The 21,662-nt window shown below is 36.8% G+C and overlaps 2 protein-coding genes across 3 annotated transcripts in view; both read right to left on the minus strand.

Moving 5' to 3' along the window:
• Positions 1 to 1,524: 1,524 nt before the first annotated feature.
• Positions 1,525 to 4,110, minus strand: zgc:158296 (uncharacterized protein LOC791212 homolog). Its single transcript, XM_042004648.1, has 4 exons — positions 3,946 to 4,110; positions 3,258 to 3,468; positions 2,260 to 2,447; positions 1,525 to 1,795 (listed from the first exon to the last, which is right to left on the minus strand). The coding sequence occupies exons 2-4, from the start codon at positions 3,465 to 3,467 to the stop codon at positions 1,612 to 1,614; spliced, it is 582 nt and encodes a 193-aa protein (XP_041860582.1). The 5' UTR covers position 3,468; positions 3,946 to 4,110; the 3' UTR covers positions 1,525 to 1,611.
• An 11,134-nt stretch (positions 4,111 to 15,244) lies between these two features.
• arhgap4b (Rho GTPase activating protein 4b) overlaps positions 15,245 to 21,662 on the minus strand; it is a 34,703-nt gene continuing 28,285 nt past the window's right edge. For both annotated transcript variants that reach the window (XM_042003114.1, XM_042003113.1), the window contains exons 21-24: positions 20,206 to 20,295; positions 19,879 to 19,986; positions 18,134 to 18,233; positions 15,245 to 17,093 (exon numbers count right to left, since the gene is read on the minus strand). In XM_042003114.1, coding sequence (XP_041859048.1) covers positions 16,899 to 17,093; positions 18,134 to 18,233; positions 19,879 to 19,986; positions 20,206 to 20,295 — 493 coding nt within the window. In that variant the 3' untranslated portion in view covers positions 15,245 to 16,898. The remainder of the gene's footprint in view (positions 17,094 to 18,133; positions 18,234 to 19,878; positions 19,987 to 20,205; positions 20,296 to 21,662) is intronic.

Below are 21,662 nucleotides of genomic sequence, written 5' to 3' on the forward strand. Positions count from 1 at the left end.
TGTTTGTTGGCACATGAATTAGTTTATTCAGTTTGCTTTGATAGAATGCCTTGATGGACAGAAAAAATGAATGTGTTACATGGAAAACTGGATGGATTCTTTGTTTAAATGGAGAATTGAACAAAAGTAAAAGTGAGGTGTCAGGAATGCATGATGTCCACTGACATCAGCACCACATGACTGCTGCAGCCTAATTGTTTCTGCGCCATTTTGTAGATCTCAGACTTTTCTCCGTATATCCCTTCCTTAAGAAGGGCGTTGTGTTATCCACACTTCAATGGAACCCATTTCTGATGAGGCTTTGGTCAACAGTAGATGGATTAACTAAAAGTCCAGATGTATCTCTCAGGTCTTCTATCAGGTCTTTGCTGGATTTCTTTATGTTGTTGGTGCAAATGTCAACAAATGTCATTTCTATCCTCCACAGTTAATTTTTTATTTAAGAAGATATTGCACACGATGCTGACATATGCCAAGTTTTCAAATGAACAAATTATGTGTTTTTGCAAAAGCAGCTTGTGCTGCTGGTAACAAAGTGCCTGAAGATTTATTTATTTGACTTTACTAAGTGTGTTCTTACTAGGTTTCTTACATTGTTAACCCTCCAGTGCAAACTTGGTAATTACAATGATATATACTATATCAAATGTATTTATTATTCATGTGTGTAGTATTGGTCCAATGTCCAATGTCCAATGAAGTTGATAATGTACGATCCACACCTATGCATACATTTAAAAAAGTCTTTAAATATGTGTCCACTGTAGTGGACACTATGCATCAAAGGGTTAAATGTCGACACTACACTGGTTCATCCCTTGAGTTAGGTGCTTTTTCTATACATGAGTGATTCATAGGTTCTTGTGAAGTGGCTCAAAAACACTCAGAAAATGGTCCAACACAAATACTAGAATGGAAAAAACAAAAACAAAAACAAAACAAACAAACAAAAACAACTATTAAAGACCTTCAGAAAATCTTGCTAAAAACATTGTAAAAGTCTCTCTTATTGGAACCAAAATGTCAAGTACTGAGGGAGTTCAACATTTCTGCACAGTACTGTAAATACATCATGTAAAATATTTTTTGAGTAGTTTATCATGCATCAGTTACTGCAAAAGTAGTTACTTATTTTTTAGATAAGTTTAAGTTGATTGAGTCCTGTTAAAACCTACTACACAATTACTCAACCACTCAACAACTTACCATGTGTTTTTAATGTAAAGGAAGCAAGTATGAAAAAAAAATCAGGATATTTTACATTTATATTTGATTAAACAAAACAAAAAGCAAAAAGGCTTAATGAATTTTCACACACACACTCTCTCACACACACACACACACACACACACACACACACACACACACACACACACACACACACACACACACACACACACACACACACACACATATATATACATATATTTTGTTTTAATATCAATACAGTTTTCTTACAAACGCATCTGAAGTCAATCTAATCTGAACAAATAAAAATAATAATAAAGAACATTCATACATGATGAAAGACAGTTTAAACAAAATGCACTTGCTTTTTTATTTACTCACTCAGTCACTCACTCAGTTGAGATTATTCATTATGTGTCACATTCATACAGTGTCTTTGTCTCTTATTTGATCCAAACCTTTGTTTGACAGAGAAATGGCGACTTGACTGCAACAGAGTGCAAAAGACATACAGAAAGGAGCAATGAAAACGTTCAAAGCACATGTACACAACGACTGCAAGCAAGGAAGGAAGGTGTGGCTTAGCTGTGTGCAAGGAACCAGGAACCTGGAAAAAGAAAGACATGAGAGAATCATAGAGAAACCAACTAAAGACTTGGGGGAATTTTAATCAGTGTTTGAAGTTTGAGATGCATCCAGATCAATTTAAGGTGTTGATTTTTTTTAGGGAAAACAAACTATTAATGAGCTAGATAGGCTAAATGTAACCCTGAAGAAGCTGGAAAGCACCACAGCAAAGGCTGTTGAACCCATCTAGAGCAGTGATCCTTAACCCTGTTCATGAAGGCCCACTATCTTGTAGGTTTTATATGTTTCTTTTGCACAGTATTGTCAATAACGAAATAAATAGATAATATGGAAGTTATGAGTGGGCAAAATGCAGCTATATGCAAAAGAGTGACAAACAACTGAGCAATGTTGCAATTTTGTTGTGTATTTTCTGTGGTGATTTATAGACAGAGTGTGGAAATGGTCCAGATATGGCTTTGCCAAGGTAAGGCCACAACATACCAGACACGTATGCAGGCAAGAAAGGCCAGTAAAATGCCACACAGGAGAGCAAAGGGCACAGCAAACAGCAAGGAGAGGCAGCGGTATGTCCAAATACGAGTTTTCTCAAAGCCGACAATGCTATACACCCACACTCCATCCATGGTATGAGGTGTGGCGGGTTCTGCCAGCACATTACTGACTTCCACCTACAGAGAGGAAACAGGGGAGAGGGCAGCGGATAATAAAACAGTATACAAACAGAGTTTACCTTTCTCTGTTGATGCTATCTCCTCTTTTTTAAACTTTCAATTCTGGAAAATATTTCTGTTATTATTGCCTGTTCAGCATATAAGAAACACAGAAAAGGATGAACATCCTGTTTGCTAAAACTGGGTCTGTGTCACAAGTAAGACTGGGGCAACACTTCTGAAATGAGACAATGGACTGAAATGAACAAAAATAAAGCTACCATGATTTTTATAGTCAGCTAGGGTTGTACATCATAAAAGTGATCACATATTCATTTGATGGATACTGATTCAATGTTTGCCATTATTGCAAATTCTAAAAAAAAAACAAAAAAACCCCCCAAAAAACTAAAAAAAAAAAAAAAAACCATTTTTGTTAGAATAGTTTCTATTTAGAGTTTCAAACTGAATATTTTTAGAGCTTATTTACCATGGTCAGACAGTCTGCTTTATTAATAGTTAAACATCACACTTTTGGATATTCATTAAATGATTTTTTTTAACAAAGCAAATGTAAACAGTTCAACATGTTCTTTTTTAAGTGCATCTTACTGTATTGATGTTGATCAATATTTTCAATTTGGATTGATGCCATTAGATAACTGATCATTGAATGAATGTATTGATGTATAATATGTATTTTTATGCTCTTAATTATAGCATGGTTCATTTTAAACTATTAGTGGTCTTGAAAGTCACATGTTCAGATGCTAACAATGTCATGACAGAATGAATAGAGTCACAATGGAAGAAAAGGGGAAATAGGACCTTTAGATGCTGGTTGATGCTGTTTGGGTCTCTGTTGACAGGTGGGGAGGGAACTAGTGTGGTGGGGACGGTGGGAGGAGTTGGAGGTTTGGGAGCTGGAGTCGAAGCTTTAGATGCAAATTCTGGAGGAGGAGGAGGAGTGTTTATTTGTTCTTCATCGCTGTCATCAATCTTACACTCCACAAAACTGTCATCGTTCACCATCATCATCCTTGTTAAAGGAAAAGGTATACTGCATGTTTGTTATGGGGATACCTGCATTCAGTAAGTCAGCCCACAGATGCACATGCACAGACACACTCCTCCAGCAGACTGCAGGGGTGTTGAGTGTAACAGCAAGCTGAGCTCTGCACCACCACCTGTTCTTTAGCCCCAAAAAAGATGCCACACCAAAATCTGTAAATAGCTGCTGGTGGGTTTAAGATTTATTTTGATACACATTTATTTACGATACACATACACTGCTTAACATTTTCTTATGAGTGAAATGGAAAAATCTTCTTTTAAACACAGTTTTGCCAACAAGTGTTAAAAGCTAATTGTTGATAAACTTGCTTGTATTACCTGCTTATGTTCACAATACACACACCAGGTGGTGCAAGGTAAGATTTAACTCCTGTGTATAAATAAAAATCCTCATAGCAGATATGCAATACACTTTATTAAAGTAAGATAACGTCTTACTTACCTTCCTTGGAGTGCTCAATTAATCCTGTATCAGTAACCAAGGCTTGCAAAGTAATAGAGCAGGATGCAGTGCTAATCTAAAATGTCAGTGAGAATAGTTCAGCAGCTTCCTCACAGTGTCTCTCAGAGTTAGAATGGCATATACAGCACGCAGTGAGATGAGCACACAGACATCTGAAGGGTTTGACACTGACTTAGAACGACAGAAGTGCTAATGTGGTCCAGTGCTTCTTATGCTGTGTGTGTGAGGGTCTTGGTTGGCTATGGGATTGGGTTATTTTAAGATGAGGAGCGGATGGGTCCAAAAGATCACATTACAGCACTGGGGTGCTGTCTTGACACAGAAACTGAAACAATGTCACACCCACCTACACACCTAAATATAATGGAAGGAGAATGTGCAAATCAGTAAAAACTGTTAAAGTAGAAATGAGTTTAATTTATTGAAATTTGGCAGAAAACCTGCAGGTTCCAACCAACTATATGTAGTTGCCTTGTTTATTGAGCAAAAAAAAAAAAAAAAAGGTGATTGCTAAGGAAAATGCAATAAGCAGCAAAGGTCCTTTACACAGACTATTTGTTTGGTTTGTTCTGGGGCAGAGTAGAAACATGGTGATACAGTATCAGACCACATGGAAGAAGACCTGTGGCATCTGAAGATAGGAAGCAATGTAAAAAAGGAAAATATTATCTTTTAACTCTCTTTCAAGGGCTTTACATATCAGAAACCATTTGGTCCTCATTAGGTCTTGATATTAGTGAATAAATAACATGAAAAACTCAGCCAATTGCTAAAACAGTGTGGAAGAACAAGTTACACACATGCTAATCATGCTTTCAATGATCTGATGTAAGTATGTACAGACGTGGACAGAATTGTTGGTTCGGTTAATGAAGGAAAAATTCACATTGGTCACAGAAATAACTTGAATCTGACAAATGTAATAACAAATAAAAATTCTATGAAATTTAACCAATGAAAGTCAGATATTGCTTTTCAACCATGCTTCAACAGAATTATTTAAAAAAATAAACTCATGAAACAGGCCTGGACAAAAATGATGGTACCCCCTAGAAAAGACTGAAAACAATTTGACCAAAGGGACATGTTAATCCAAGGTGTGTCCACTAATTAGCATCACATCTGTATGAGTTTCAGTCTATATATTAAGCAGGAATTTAGTCCATTTGCTGGTCTGCAGCATGCATGTTTGTTTTAACACAATGCCAGGGTGGAAACACATGAGCAATGATCTTAGCGAAGCAGTTGTTAGTGCCTATTAATTTGGGAGGTGTAAGGCCATCTACCAAACAAGTTGGTGTCCATCATTCCATAGTGAGTAAGATTATTCATAGATAGAAAACAGTCAAAACTCAAAGCTCAGAACTCAGATGCAATGGTGGGACCTTTAGAGAGATGTGCATTGATAAATGCATCAGTGGATTGATTTACCCAGACATTTGTAATCATGATAAGCAGTATTACAAAGCTGGTTATCAACTTTGTAATTGAACCCAGAGTTTTCCATCTTGATCAATGCACACTCACATAAAAGGGGTGGTGTTTGCAATGTTTGACCAACCACAAACAGAACCCTGCAGAGCAGCCTACTTTACCGTGGAGGAGCAGTATTTTTCAAAAATACTATGAATTCAAACACATCCACGCCAAAAGCAACACTGTTGCCATAGCAACAACCTAAAAGAAATGCTGGCAAACAAATTGCAGACTATGCGCAGATGTGTGAGATTATGCAACACTAATTCATCGGACAATATAAACAGACAGCATTCTGCTCAATTTTTCTTTATTATGACACAGATGTTTTATTTTTTTTAACTTGTCCTGTCGGGCATCTTAGCAAGCAGAATGATGGTCTAGCTGCTGTGTTGTGCCAAACAAATTTACTTTGTAAAGGGAAACATGGGTATAAGGTTCCTCTTGATCATCTGATTTATTTATTTACTCTTATTTATTTATTTAATTATATCATATTATATGTAATTTATGTAATCTTGTTGGACCTGACTGCAAGGGACAGAAAAAAGAGGAAAATAGTGGAGAGAAGTAAAAAGGAAAGTATAAAAAAATAATTTTCCCTTGCATTACTGCTTTTCCTGCTTCCCAAAGAACACACACTAAAGTTTCTGGCAAGCCACTGTTTTCTAAGTAATAACTTATTAAATCTCCAGTTTCTAGTTGTTGGTTTAGCCTAGGCAAGTGTTTTTGTATAGCACATTTAATGTAAGAGAAAATTCAAAATACTTTATAAAAACATTGAAAGCATTACAGCGGGGTGCAGGAAGCAATAAGAAGTGCATTAAAAGTTTATTGTTCCTATTTCTTAGAGTGAGTGTAACTGGTGGTTGATCACTGATGGTAATGGGATGGATTTTTATTTCTTTCATGTCACTCATCAGCAAGCTGCTAGTTAAGAAATAATCTAATCTATAATAGGAATGGTGGACTGACAAGAAGAATCGCCAAGCATCACAAAGACATTGTTCATGTACTGTTTTACAGTTTCTGAGGATTTCCAAACTCAGTGACTTCCTGTGGTACTGTGTTAGTCCAAAATATCGTTAAAGTCACCTCCTATAATTAGTGTGTTCTCTAAGTGACCATAGAGTGATATGAAGAGGGAGTGAAAAAAGAAGAAGTCACTAACATTTAGACCACATATATTTGCAATAGATAACGTAACATTTTGAGTAGATAATATAACTATTATTTATCTGCCTTCTGGATCTGTGATTATATTCTCAATGTCAAAGTTTTCACCTTCTTTTAATAAGAGTTGCTACTCCTCTTTGCCCAGAATTATAATAAGCTGAGTATACACATGAAAACCGGACTGTTAAAAGATCCATTGTTGAATTTGATAAATAAGTCTCCTGTAAGAGGATGATGTCTGCCTTCATTTCCTGTGGCCAACTGAAAATTTTTGACCTCTTAACCTCTTTTCCCTTGTACCAGCTCCTCTCATATTATAAGTGACAAACATCCTTGTATTCATGATTCAACAACACAGATGAGTGCCACATGCATACTATTGAAGCGTGTGTCCCACTGCTTCTTCTCGTACATGTGTGTCTGCCAGCTGAGTGCGAAACATGGATGTTTATTAAATGTTTGCATGTGTGCTTGTGCTGTTCCCTCATACATCGCACGCGTTTGTGAGAATCATGCAAAATGCTGTGCAAGTTGAGTCTGATACTCAAATGTCTGCATGTGCTGCAGTTCGTATTAATATAATGACAGGTGGGATTAATGTTAACTGTGAAAGGGTCAGAAAGAAGAGTGAAAAGTGAAAAAAGTGTCAGTGCCAAAGGAAATGAATAATTCACCATTGTGACGGCTGAGGATTAGTAGTTGTGTGTTCCATAAATTCATGGTTCTGTTATGTGTAATAGTTATTATTAACCTCATTATTTCAGATGCAACCCTAGATGCAACCCCTAGACTCGAGTCCAGGGGTGACAGAGCTTTCTTGGTTGCTGCTTCAAAGCTGTGGAACAGCTTGCTCCTTCACATCAGAGCTGCTCAGTCTATTTCTGGTTTTAAGTCTCTACTCAAGACCCACTTCTTTGCACTGGCGTTTAAACAAAACTGAGCTTGACATTCGTGTGTTTTTACTTTTTATTCCTCTTTTATCATTTTATTTTTATTGATTTGATTTTATTGATTTCAGTTTAATTGATTTTTATTGTTTTATTGTGTAGTATTTTATTTTTCAACTGTGGAGTGTTCTATTTCTTGTTCAATTGTTCAGCACAACTGCTGCTGCAGAAAATGTGCTTTATAAATAAACTTGAACTTGAACTTAAACTATGGGAGCTAAATGCACTTTGGAACAAGTAAAGAAAAAGGACAAAATCATACTTTAAAGCAGTCAGTGACAAGGTTTTATTTCTGTCATGATTATGGGATATGTGTGGGTCCTGACATGTTAATGGGTCTTATGTTTAAATTAGTTAAGACCTTGTTTTGGGATTGTGGGGTGTATTGGGTTTTTGTTTATATAATGGCTTTAGGGTTCTTGGTTTATAATGTCATGTTGGGGTTCTTGTGTTATAATCAGGTTTTGTTATGTTATTGTTATGATCATGTTTTAGGTTCTGGTTCTAGACTGAAGTTAAGAATTTGTGTTACTTAGGTTACTATGTTTTCAATCAGTATGCAGGTCATGGGTGTCTATTCAGGCTCCAGGTTCATTAGGACACCTGAGGCCTGTACTACGAGTCGTGATTAACATACCTGGGATTTCTCTCTGTTACCTGGTTTGACTTATCCAGACATTCAGGATCTGGATAAGTTGTACTACAAAGCTGATTATCAACTCGGTAACTCAACCCAGGGTTTTCCAATTAAGATTAGTGCGCGTTTACATAAAAGTGGTGGTGTTTGGAGGTTCTGACCAATCGCAAACATGGACAAACCCTGCAGAGCAGTATATTTTACCATGGAGGAGCAGACTGTTATTCTTCAAGAATACGAAGAATTTAAAAATATAATTCAGGCTAAAAGCAGCACTGTTGCTACAACAAAAGCCAGAAAGGAATGCTGGCAGAAAATTGCCGACTCTGTTAATGCGTAAGTTCGTCAGATTATCCAATATTAATTAATGGGACAATATAAACTGACAGCACTCAAATCATTGTATTACAGCACAAATATCTCTGGGAATGCTTTATTTACGTCATATTTCCCAGTTCGTTAAAGGATCTGCTCCCATGTGAGCACGTTGTATGTTGGAATATCAATTCCTCCACCATGAATGCACGAATAGTTGTGCGTTCCATAACTCAGTGGTTCTGTACTTATGTGTGAAAAAGAATTATCACTATAATTAACCTCCATTTCAGAAGCAACCCCAGTGGAGCTAAAAGGACTTGGGAGCAAGTAAAGAACAAATACAAAAACCGGAATAACTTGGGTGCTCTGTGTTGCTCTTTCCAACTTCCTGGTTCCTTAACCAATCATATGGGACCCCCCCCCATGGTTGCCTAACAGCAACAAGGCAGCGTTTGGTATTTTATGTCAGCAAAAGAGCAGCAGCGTGCAGGTATGGAAGCTAGTAAAAGAAGGGGACCAGAAATAGTTTCAGAAAAACCTAAAAAGCCTCGGCATCCTGCTAAAAAAGCAAACGACCAAAAACGGAATAAAACGAGGATCAATATTGGAGAATCTTTTGCAAGGTGGAGAAGTCTGAGCTGGCAAAGTTTCTCCAAGACAGGTAAACACCGGAATTTTGCTTAAATTAACCGAAAAGTTTATCTTGATTTACAAAGATTTTAGTCTAATTTATTTCTCGGCACTCATTAAATGAATTTGTGTGACTGTATGGATGTATTAATGGAGTAAATTGGTGGCCTGTTAGTTTACAACAACAAATGTAATGATGTCTGGGCCAAATGAATACTGTGTTTGTCCTTATAAACTTATGAAATTACTATCAAATTATTTTATTAAGTGAGACTAAGGGAAAACCGCTGCTCTGTGGCGATTGTTGATTAATATAATGTTTGTTTACACTCTATTTTATGCTAACGTTAATTAACGCATGAAATTAGCGCTAGCATTACAAAGCATAGCAACTGTGTGTGTGAATCATCTTCGCTCTTCATCATGATGTTTGCTGGCGCTATGTTCTCCATCCTTCATAGACTGTATAAAAGAACCGTCCTCTAACAAACCTGCAACCTACGTGAAACTCTCCGAGGGGGAGGGGGGGAGGGGAGAAGAACGCTCTCCATGTTTTTCTCTTTTGACTGCAGTTCTGATTTGAAACACTAGGTGTCAATGCTACCTATTTTGCCTTTAACATTATTAGTTGATGCACTTAAATAGTGATAACAGCATGATAACAGTAGTGCATCACCATCTTCGCATATTTGGACTGTTTGAGATTATGAGGAAAATTTAACTAACTGAATGTGTAATGTATACTTTGCACTTGTCTGTATTGTGTGAATTACCTGAATGTTAAAGCTGTGACAACTTTTTCTGTTTACAAAGTCAGCCTCATTTCCCCCCAGACTGGCACATATTGTGATGTGTGTGCAGTCAATGGCACCTATTACCCTTGGAAATCCTGTGAAAAGGACACGCTGCATGAAGTACACAGCTGTTAAGGGTTACAGCATGACGTGAATATTGCGTATGTAGCCTAATGTCCTACCAGCTATCGCAAAGAAACGCTCTTTAATTGAGTGCATGGGCAGGTATCCTGGAAAAACCACAAATTCATCCAATAACTCAGTAAGGGCCCTTGCTACTTTGTGGATGGCAGCGCAGCATGTGTTCATGCTAAGGTTTTGTACGTTGCCAATGGTGTGCATAAATGTACCTATGATATTTTGATTACTCAATTTTGTGTCTCGTTTTACGATCCATCCCAAGTGGGCTAGCAGAGCAGAGGCATCATTAAAAGAAAAGACTAAATCAGTGCAACCATGATTTTCATCACCTGGGATCAAGGTGTACAAACAGAGGATGTACAGTTTTTGAGACCCACTGACAACTTGTGATTTTAGCACATATATGGATCAATTTGACAGATTGAACAGCCTACATGTGGCAAAAAACCTCAATGTGATGCACACTGTCTGTGGGACAGTAAGCGCCCGACTACGATGGGTCACGTTTGCTACAGACGGCTCCAACAGCTGACATCTGTATCTCAGCCCATTTGTTGAAAATCTGTACCTTTGGTACAGTAGGTCATCAGGAAAGTCCAATGGGTTGGATCTGTCCCTAAAGACTCTTTCTGTCCTAAGAGCTCCTCTCACTATCCATGCACCAACGTCAAAGGGATCTTCTAAAAATGGGCAGGCCATTTGTCATGAGATCTGATTGGTTTAGGAGGTGGCGCTTTTATACTCACTGATCTCTTATCCAGAACATAACCTGCTCTGGAGCAGGTTAGTCGTTCAGCGTGTTGCAGCCGTGATACAGCTTGGTAAGAAGTGACCCAGCATCGTAGACCAGAAAACCCAGAGTTAACCCTAAAGCTTCGTAGTACCGGCCTCTGGGCTGATTGCCAATTCCTTTCACCTGTTTGTGTTTGTATTTACACTCATGGACAAAATTGTTGGTACCCTTCGGTTAATGAAAGAAAATATCACAATGGTCACAGAAATAACTTGAATCTCACAAAAGTAATAATAAATAAAAATTCTATGAAATTTAACCAATGAAAGTCAGACATTGCTTTTCAACCATGTTTCAACAGAATTATTTAAAAAAATTAACTCATGAAACAGGCCTGGACAAAAATGATGGTACCCCTACAAAAGACTGAAAATAATGTGACCAAAGGGACGTGTTAATCCAAGGTGTGTCCACTAATTAACATTACAGGTGTCTACGATCTTGTAACCAGTCAATGGGCCTATATATAAGCTACAGGTAGTCACTGTGCTGTTTGGTGACATGGTGTGTACCACACTCAATATGGACCAGAGGAAGCAAAGGAAAGAGTTGTCTCAGGAGATTAGAAAGAAAATTATAGACAAGCATGTTAAAGGTAAAGGCTATAAGACCATCTCCAAGCAGCTTGATGTTCCTGTGACTACAGTTGCACATATTATTCAGAAATTTAAGATCCATGGGACTGTAGCCAACCTCCCTGGACGTGGCCGCAGGAGGAAAACTGATGACAAATCAAACAGACGGATAATACGAACGGTAACAAAAGAGCCCAGAAAAACTTTTAAAGAGAATAAAGGTCAACTTCAAGCTCAAGGAACATCAGTGTCAGATCGCACCATCCGTCGTCGTTTGAGCCAAAGTGGACTTAATGGGAGACGACCAAGGAGGACACCATTGTTGAAAACAAATCATAAAAAAGCCAAACTACATGTTGACAAGCCACAAAGCTTCTGGGAGAATGTCCTATGGACAGATGAGACAAAAATGGAACTTTTTGCCAAGGCTCATCAGCTCTATGTTTACAGATGGAAAAATGAAGCATATGAAGAAAAGAACACCGTCCCTACTGTGAAACATGGAGGAGGCTCTGTTATGTTCTGGGGCTGCTTTGCTGCATCTGGCACAGGGTGTCTTGAATCTGTGCCGGTACAATGAAATCTCAAGACTATCAAGGGATTCTAGAGAGAAATGTGCTGGCCAGTGTCAGAAAGCTTGGTCTCAGTCGCAGGTTATGGGTCTTGCAACAGGACAAATACCCAAAACACAGCTAAAATCACCCAAGAATGGCTAAGAACGAAACATTGGACTATTCTAAAGTGGCCTTCTATGAGCCCTGACCTAAATCGTATTGAGCATCTTTGGGAGGAGCTGAAACATGCCGTCTGGAAAAGGCTTCCTTCAAACCTGAGACAAATGGAGCAGTTTGCTTATGAGGAGTGGACCAAAATACCTGCTGAGAGGTGCAGAAGTCTCACTGACAGTTACAGGAATTGTTTGATTGCAGTGATTGCCTCAAAAGGTTGTGCAACAAAATATTAAGTTAAGGGTACCATCATTTTTGTCCAGGCCTGTTTCATGAGTTTATTTTTTTAAATAATTCTGTTGAAACATGGTTGAAAAGCAGTGCCTGATTTTCATTGGTTAAATTTCATAGAATTTTTATTTATTATTACTTTTGTCAGATTCAAGTTATTTCTGTGACCATTGTGAGTTTTTCTTTCATTAACCAAAGGGTACCAACAATTTTGTCCACGTCTGTATACTCCTGGGTTTGTGTTATTCCTTGTCGGGTCCTCGTGGTTTCCACATGGTTTCACCGGGTTTCCCTGTTACGGTTTGTCTGAGTTTTTCATGTTTCTTTTTAGTCTTAGTCTTAGTTTGACCTTTTGTTATGTCAAGTCTTGTTGTTTTGGGCTGGAATAAAATCACTCTGCACAATTCTGCCTCCTGTCCTCAACTGCCTGCGAGTGGGTCCACACTCGTCCTTCCCCCAGAAATCATTACAATTTTTTCATCAAAAAGGATGCATCTACCATGATAAGAGAAAATCCAGCTTCGTAGTACAGGCCTTGGGTATTTAGTTAATTTTTGACTATATCCTGATACACTAAAGTTTAATTAGATAAAAAGGAATTTTTCTTTAACTGGACTGTATTTGAGTTAAACACGGAGACAGAAACACAGTTTTTCACAATGAAAATATGATTATAATATTTTGCCAACACGTTCATTTTTCATACCCTCTGTCCAAATTAGGGGCTTTGAGCTTATCCCAGCTGTCACATGGTGAGATGCAGGGTATAACTTGGACAGGTTATGAGTCCATTACAGGGCTAACAAAATGGCATGCTCATTTGACCTATTAGAGTCATCAGTTAACCTAGGACACTTTTAATTTTTTTCTTCCTTGGGTGGATAGGGAGATCATAAAAACTGAAAACATAAAAGGCCTTAGCTGAAGTTAAAACTGGGAACTCCTCTACAGTTAGAACAGTGCAAATGTCCACGTCACTGTGCAGCTCCAATGATGGCAATAGATCAACCTAAATGTTACAAACCAGAATTCTAACTGAGCACACTGATCATTTTGTCCTATTTACAGCTCTAGGATACAGTGATGAGTCATTATTTTATATTTGCAGTTTATACATGTGGTATTTGACATGGTAGCTGTCCCATGTAACTCATGTAGAACATTGATTTATGCCATCTAAATATACCAATCACACCTTTATAATTCATCACATTTTGATCTTTATTGTACTCATGATTTTTACCCACATATACAGTTGGATACAGTAAATTAGTGACATCATTAAACAGTGATCCAAAATACCAGGGTTTTTAACCATAGAAGCAGAGTCTATTTAAAAAGAAAGACTTCACTTCTATGTTACAGTTACTCAAACAGGACAGAGGGGCATTAATGCATGTAAGAATGGTTTAAATGCTTTTGGAGTCCAAGTTATTGTAGATCTCACTGCAAAAAGCCAGAAACGCATTTTGATAGGAACAGAGGATGGGACTAAATAGTAAGGGGGGTCAAAATGTATGAATGAAACAGACAAAAGTTTGAATTGGGGCTCTAAAATGGCACCTTTGCTTTCACAGTTTAAACCAGAAGAAGTCAGTTACAAATGGGGACCATTTTGGCGCTTGAGGCTTGGGCACAGTTTCCAGTTGAAGGTTAATGGTGCCCTCCATTTGATTTGGAAGTTGGAAATGGTGCAAGGAATGGAATCGCACCTGAGTTGACCATATGCTGCTTAAAGTTGTAAAACTATTGGATAAGTACTCACTACCTTAGGAGTTATCAAAGACATTTTATAGTGATGCATAGGAAATACTAAAAAAAAACAAAAACATCTTGGTATTTTGTAAAAGACTGATGGAAAACAAATAGACTGCTTTAACTTCTTTTCATGCAGAGCTATGATCATGAATTTTAAGTTTGAGTTATATAAGGTTTCTTTTACTTTCTGCCTGAAATTTGGAGAAAAGGGTGTTTGGTCAAAATTTTCTTCTGGCCACTCAGAAATTCCAACATTAAGTTCAAATGGAAGACAACATAACTCAACCAAAGACCTGAGTGAGGAACTCGTACTTATTCTTTCAAAGCCAAACCTGAGTTAGCCCATCTTTAACTGCAAAAGCCCTGAGATTTGACCTGTGTTTCAGGCTCTGTATCACATTTAAAGGGGAATGTGTTTTCAGTGTATGATGTATGTATTTTCTAAAACTGCATGCTGCTATTTAAAAACAAACGCTGACTTCCAGTTTTCCCAGCTGATATATATGGAGCATCAAAGTGTTCAATATTCAGTCGATAAAAATAAAATAACCAATTGAATAATTTGTATAAAACATATAAATTAAGTAATAATTTATAAGACTGAAATATTATTAAAAAATATTGTTATAACTCACTTATAAAAAAGCTAGTTGGAACTTTTCTCTCTCAATATCATTTTTCACAACTCAGAGATCTTATTTCCATGGCCATGTCCATTTCATACAGAGTATAGTATGTAATAATCACCTGTCTTAGTTAGCTCAACAGCAGCTTCAAAACTAGCCAGTTCATATTAGCTACAGTGGTGTCCATATCTTGTAATTTACTTAGCCTGACTAACAATAATTTAAAAATTAGTCTGCCTAAGAACATATCTGACAAAGCATGTTTGTAACTTGTGGGTTATTGCTTAACCATAATGTGAAGAAAGCATGTTAAACGCAAGTCAGTGTTAGCTAGTTACTACTTTCTACTTTGATGTTAATTGTTTAATTCTAAGCTAACTAACTAACTAGCCAAGACTGTGTTGAGCTGTTGACTTTGCCAGCTTAAGAGAATGGGTTAAAGAGGTTGAAAAAAATAAATGGATGCTGCTACTTATTCATGGAAATCATGGGCTTGTAATCACAACATTAAAACTCAGTTATATTATTCATGAATCTAAGCTTTAAGACCAATTAAGAAGGTATAAATACCATATGAATGGGATGTTCTTACAACCCAATCTCATGGCAGAAAATAAAATATGTGAACCAGAACTATTCATTTTTCAGCTAAAGAAACAAATGGCCCATTTGTCTGTTGTTGTTGTTTAAATCACAATTTTTAAAAGTAAAGTAGGATTGACAATGCATGTTTTAAAACTCAACATTGGTTGAAATTGTAGTCAATCACAACATCGTATATGCTATCATTAAAACGATTTGATTGGTTGGCAATTGCGTAGCTACTTGAAAAGGCAAATTATTCTCAGTTTCCATTGCAAGTTGTATTAGCAGACATAGAATTGAATTTGCCAGCCCAAGACTTCACACTATTCATATGGGATGTAAGACCATTGATGCCTAGCATACATAAGAATTTTCTTGTGGTCAGCTGCACATTAATGTCTTTTACTTGGGGGACTGTACTCATTGCAAGTTGAGTTAGAATAGCTTTTGATTTTGTTTGTGATTGACTTTGTAATAGTGTTTAGTTTAAGTCAAGTTACTGTATGTTTCTACACAGAAAGATTTGGTGCCAAAACTTAACCACAGAGTTTTTAATGCCTAACCCTAACCCTATAACAAATTAAACTACAACAAACCAGCAATTAAATACAAAATTAAAGAAAAATAAAAAAACTGTTATACATTATAATATAAATAATTGTAATTATTTAATATATAACTAATTATAATACAATTACAATTATAATATAAAAATTATCATGAGATCATGTTGTTACTGGAAAATGTCATAAAATAATGGGCATTTGAAATGAATTCACTCAAATAAAAGTTTTTGTCTTGAAATAAAACTGATATTTATTTTGACCATGAGAAAACACATGTAATTGTGTGCCACAATGAACTGATTTTTAAAAACTTTCCAGTTATTTCACAAATAGTTGATTCACTTAGATATTTGACATAGTTTTAAACACAAATATATACTAATTTTGTCTTTAATACTGAACACTTTTGAGTCCATAGATATCTTCCTGGTTCACATTTTATATAAAATGCAGAGTTGAAACATGACTGATCTTTTAAAATCAAATAAATGTTAGAAGAAAAAGATGTAAAGGCACTCCTAGACACAGGCCCTAGATCAGTGTTCTGTTTAGAATGATGTAAACATCGGGGTGAGCTGATCTCAGACCTGCCACTAGGGGGCAGCTTAAGTATTTTGGAGTTGATGTAGAGTTAGTACCATGTCAACCACAGTCTGGTGATCTCACTTGTGAAGTCACAGCCCTGACTCGTCAAAAGTTGTAAAGGCCTGAAGAACAAAAGAGATCAGAACATAAAACAGACCAAACCCAGCTGGAAAACAGACACACTTGACGTACAGTTACACGTCACTGAGACTAGTGGCACTATGAAATGGCAAACGCAATTATTATACACGTGTCAATGTCAAAAAAATATATCAAGATCTTCACCAAATGCCTCATTGGCATCCGCTTAATAATTATCATCATCAAACAATGAATCAAAAATTCCCCTGTTGTCCTCTCTTCATTTTAGTCCACTGGTCTGAAAATAGCTCGTCCTCTGAGACCAAATCCTCCTTTTTTGGCAGAGGGGGCAGCTTGAGGAAGAGGGGAAGAGGACGACGGAGCAGGGGCAGCAGGGGTGGTGAGGGTGGACGATTGCACTGGAGGCTGGCGAGACAAGAGCTCCTTGAACACAGAGTTCATCTGACGGCTGATCACCTCCTGAGAGATAAGAAGGGAAGAGACGAACAACAAAAGAAGCAAAGAGACATGAAAACACTGCTTTTGTCTCTTATTCGGTGAGTTCTGAGTCCGTTGAGTGTACAAGAAGCTGCATTCAAGCTCGTTCAGGGCATTTTTGTCACAGTTTAAGTACAATAGGAATAAGTTCATGTGAACTGAGAAATTGCACCATCCTTTTCATTTGTGAAGAAAGACATTAAATTCTACCATTTTATTTAGTCGGATTACTTAAGGTCTCTAAATTCATTAAATCTTATTTTTCTGAAAATCTAATAACATAATGTATCTTCAAAGTTTCCTCCAAACAACGGTTATCTCTTCACTTTACCAGAATATAGATGAGTCTAAACTATCTCAACAGGAAGCGTGATGACAAAGTAGTTTGCAAACACAAAGAAAGATTGTCTTCATTGTCTTTTTACATTTAATTCTAATTTCTAAGTCTACTTGGAAAATAGAAATACTTGTTTTTATCCTAGGCTTTTGATATAGGTCTGTAAATGAAGATGGATTTACAGTAACATACAAGTAAAGAAGGGAGCAGAAAGATTCCAAATTTTCTTTCTTGGTTACTATAAACTAGTGTATAAAAGGTAAAACTCTACTTTTGCTGCTGTCGTTTGGAACCCAAATGTGTGCACAAATTATTAACAAAAAAAGCTGAAAATGAATCCAGCAAAAAGTCTGCTAATTGCACTTTTCATATCTGTCATATCTCTAACTCACATCAAAGCAGTGCAGAACGCAGTTTTAGAGTCAGTGAAATTCACCAGAACAAACTGTTGACTGATAAACCAGAAAAAAATGAGCTGCTGATTAAACACACGACAATTGTGCTGCCAAAGTAGACTTCAAAGTTAGCTAATCAGATGCAACGGTTACTCTACAAGCTGATTTTGTCTTTGCATGTGCGAAGGAACATTCTCAAAGGAGCAACACATTTCAGTTATTAATTAATACATACTTATACAGGAGCATAATATACACAATTATACGTAGGAATGAAAAGCCTCACAAACCTTATCAATTTGTGTTCTTTCAGTCTGAATAAATGGAGGTTTGTCTGTAAGTCTGCTGCCCTGTCTTACTGTGTCCAAAGTGTGTCTTCGCTCCTGAGACCTGGAACAAAGATAAAAAGTGACCTGATATAACAAAACATAACGGAGGACAGCTGATCTTGACTATGCTTAATATTTTATTTTAACAAATTCAAATCAGAAAAGATCATATCAAATGTCCAAATTTCTGTCAAAAAGGTGGACTTTGATGCTTTGTTATCATTAAGATATATCTGCCAGGTCTTTTCTTCCTCCTTAGTTGTTAATGGTCAAGAGCTAATGGCTAAATTTGTCAGCAGGTAAGTTTTGGATGATTCTTGCTGAATGCATAACTGAAGGGCAGTGGCGTAGATGACCCAACACAGACAGATTTCAGTGTGTGAGAGAAAGAATCTAAACATGCTGACATGAGAGTGCCGAGCAGAAGTAAAGAGTCCAGTGATTTTCTTTTCTTGCCTTTGTCTTTCCAAGCAACCAGTTATTTTCATACAGACTCATGCCCAATGATAATATATAGATTTCAAACACTGCTGCATAGCTGGGGCTTAGAGTAACCTGGTATTTGTATATAGTTAATAATAGCTAATAAAGTTCAGGCAAATTTATAAGATTACCCCATGAATCTTAAATCTCTTTTGAAACCACTAATAGTGTTGGCTCAAACTTTAAATAACAACGACTTTGATAAATCCATCCCAAAAGTCAAAGTCAAAAGACTCACTTATTACCTAATTAACTGTTATGACTCCCAAACCTCTGTCTTCATGTACATAGTGCAATATTTCAGTCTGTAGACTGGTTTCATTCCAGTTCCCCAGCTGTCTTCATGTTCCTGGGCTTTGGCATGATTAGTTCAGTCTGCCTCAGCTTTGTCTCTTTTATAAGTTTAACTCACCTGTTATTTGAGAATATGACTATTCTGTGTAAAAGGACTCACAGTGCTAATGGATATAAGTTAGTGGCTTATCTTCAAGAAAAAAACAAACAACAACAAAAGAAAAAAACAAAAAAACAAAAAGCCTGATCATTCATTGGCGAACAACTTTTAAAAACTGCATTATAACTGTGTGCAAAGCTTATTTGTTTACCAGGTTGACGTTTGGGCAGAAACTTTCACTGTTATGGGGTCAGGTTTTACTCTTAAGAGTTGGAAGTGAAGAGACTTTTCCATTAGGTTCTATTCTGTTACAGATTTCAGGATTGTGGGGTTAACTTTTGTATTTAAATTTGTAAAGGGCTCAGTTTGGTTTTGTTATTTCTTTGTAGTGAGGTGACCTATTTTAGCTTAGTGAAAGTATCCATTTTGCTTTTTCATTGTGTTGGTGACACCCACTGACCCTTTTTATGGTTGTGGTTCCTACTTTCCTTCTTTTTTTTCATTTGCACAAATTTGAATGGTTAAACACTTAATTATTTTTACTTTAAACCTTGTAAACTGGTTTAATGCTACTGTCTCTTTTTCACTGGTTGAGCAGGCTTATACCAGTGAGTTGAGCATTCAGGTTGTAAAATTGTTCCAAATCACTATTGAAAATATGCATGTGAAGGTTGAACGATCTTGCTTATGCTGTAGGTCGTTTTGTCTGTTACCTAAATATTGAATATATGTGTAATTAACTGAGTCTGTTGTATCTCAAGGCTATATCTCTCTGAGCATTTGATCTATGCATTCAGTTTGCTTTGTGTGAGAGGTGTGTGAAGCTTACACTGGTAGATGTCGTGTGGCAGGGGAAGTTTGTGGCTTTCGGCTTGGGCTGCCCTCACTTCCTCTCTGTCTCCCCGGCAACGAAGCACTATCACTGTTCACCCGCATCCTGTCAAGACACACAGAAACCTTGTGACTTGTATTGTGTCCATTACTGCTTGTGAGTTTGTAATAATGTGTATTATTACATATGTGTGTATTCACATCCATATATGATATTGTGGTATGAGTGTCTCTGTGAGTACATGCATAGTCTGTGTGTTCATTTGTGTGTGATCATAAGCTCTAAAGGGAATCTGAGTGTGTGTGTATATATCCCTGTGTGTACCGAGTTGTGTTCTCCATATGCGGATCTTCTGCTGTTAGGTTTCCAGTGCTGCCCCCTCCTCCTCCTTCATCTCTTTTCCCTCGTTCAGGCCTTATGGAGAAGAAGCAAAGAGAGATACATATTAACTAATAATTTTACTATCAACCTGACCTGTATAAATTTAATAAGGAAATAAAAAAAAAAAAAAAAAAAGGAATCGTGGGAGGGGGTAAAATGACATGAACTAAACAAAATGGCTTAAATTTCTGAAGATACTGGACAAAAAAACCACACATTTCCAGTTATCTGTCAAAAATACTGCTTTAGCAAAACTTATGATGTCCTCAAAATATTAAATATTAAATTAACATTTAAATATCAAATCAAAGACAAATTTGTTTCATCTGACTGGAATTTTCTACTGCTCTTTGTCATCCACTAGAAGATTGCTATAGGTTTCTGCTCTGAGGTCTTTCCACTCAATTGCTGATCTTAGTGTTCTGCTACATCATTCACCATGTTTTAGTCATTCTGTCTGTTGAAAACTGCAGTGGAGTTGATTGACAGCCCAGACATAAAAATTCTAGCACTCACACAAAATGATTAACAATTCATTAAAAGAAAGAAATAATCAGCCTCCATGGAAACCATAACTCTTAGTAAATGCCTTAACAATGTTTCTCAAATAAAGAAAACGTCTAGGAAATTCTGTGAAAAAAGTGGGTTTTATCAGTTTAGAAGAGGTTAACTGTCACAGTAAAGGAGAAAATTTAAGGTGCTTTGTTCAACTGGCCTTAGGCAGCCTGGAAACGGACACTTATCTGGTACTTATGCCAACAAATATTAAATTAAATTATCTCTTTCTTGTCTTCAGGACCGATAATTAAAACCTCAGTTTTGTCCTGATTGAGCTGTAAGAAGTTTTCTGCCATCCATGACTTTATATCTAAAAGACAGTTTAAAAGGACATTGACTGGTTCCGCGTCATCAGGAGACACGGCGATGTAAAGCTGTGTGTTATCAGCATAGCTGTGAAAATCAATGCCTTGTCTCCTGATGACATCCCCAAGAGGTAACATGTACAAATTAAAAAGTATTGGGCCTAAAATTGATCCCTGGGGAACCCCACACTTGACTTCATGGATTTTTGAGGAGCATGTATCCATACTTACAAAGATTTTTCAACCTGTGAGGCAGGAGTAAAACCATAAGAACAGTACCTGAGAGGCCCACCAGACTTCTAAGTCTGTCTAGTAAAATCTAGTGATCAACTGTATCAAAGGGGGCACTAAGATCCAGTAGAACCAGGACAGAAAGTTTCTGTGAGTCTAAGTTAGATCTAAGATCATTAACAATTTTTAAAAGGGCCGTCTCTGTACTGTGGTTTGTCCTAAAACCAGATTGATATTTTACTAAAATATTATGTTTATGCAAAAACTCATATAATTGCATAAAGACAAGTTTTTCAATAATTTTAC

This window comes from Melanotaenia boesemani, chromosome 13 (assembly GCF_017639745.1).
Source record: "Melanotaenia boesemani isolate fMelBoe1 chromosome 13, fMelBoe1.pri, whole genome shotgun sequence".
Classification (NCBI taxonomy): Eukaryota; Metazoa; Chordata; class Actinopteri; order Atheriniformes; family Melanotaeniidae; genus Melanotaenia; species Melanotaenia boesemani.

Coding starts and splice junctions, on each gene's coding strand:
- zgc:158296 (XM_042004648.1), bottom strand. CDS start 3,467: ATGATGATGGTGAACGATGACAGTTTTGTGGAGTGTAAGATTGATGAC. Junction 2,448..3,257: donor GCATCAACCAGCATCTAAAG/GTCCTATTTCCC, acceptor TCCTCTCTGTAG/GTGGAAGTCAGTAATGTGCT. Junction 1,796..2,259: donor CTTGCCTGCATACGTGTCTG/GTATGTTGTGGC, acceptor TTCTTTTTCCAG/GTTCCTGGTTCCTTGCACAC.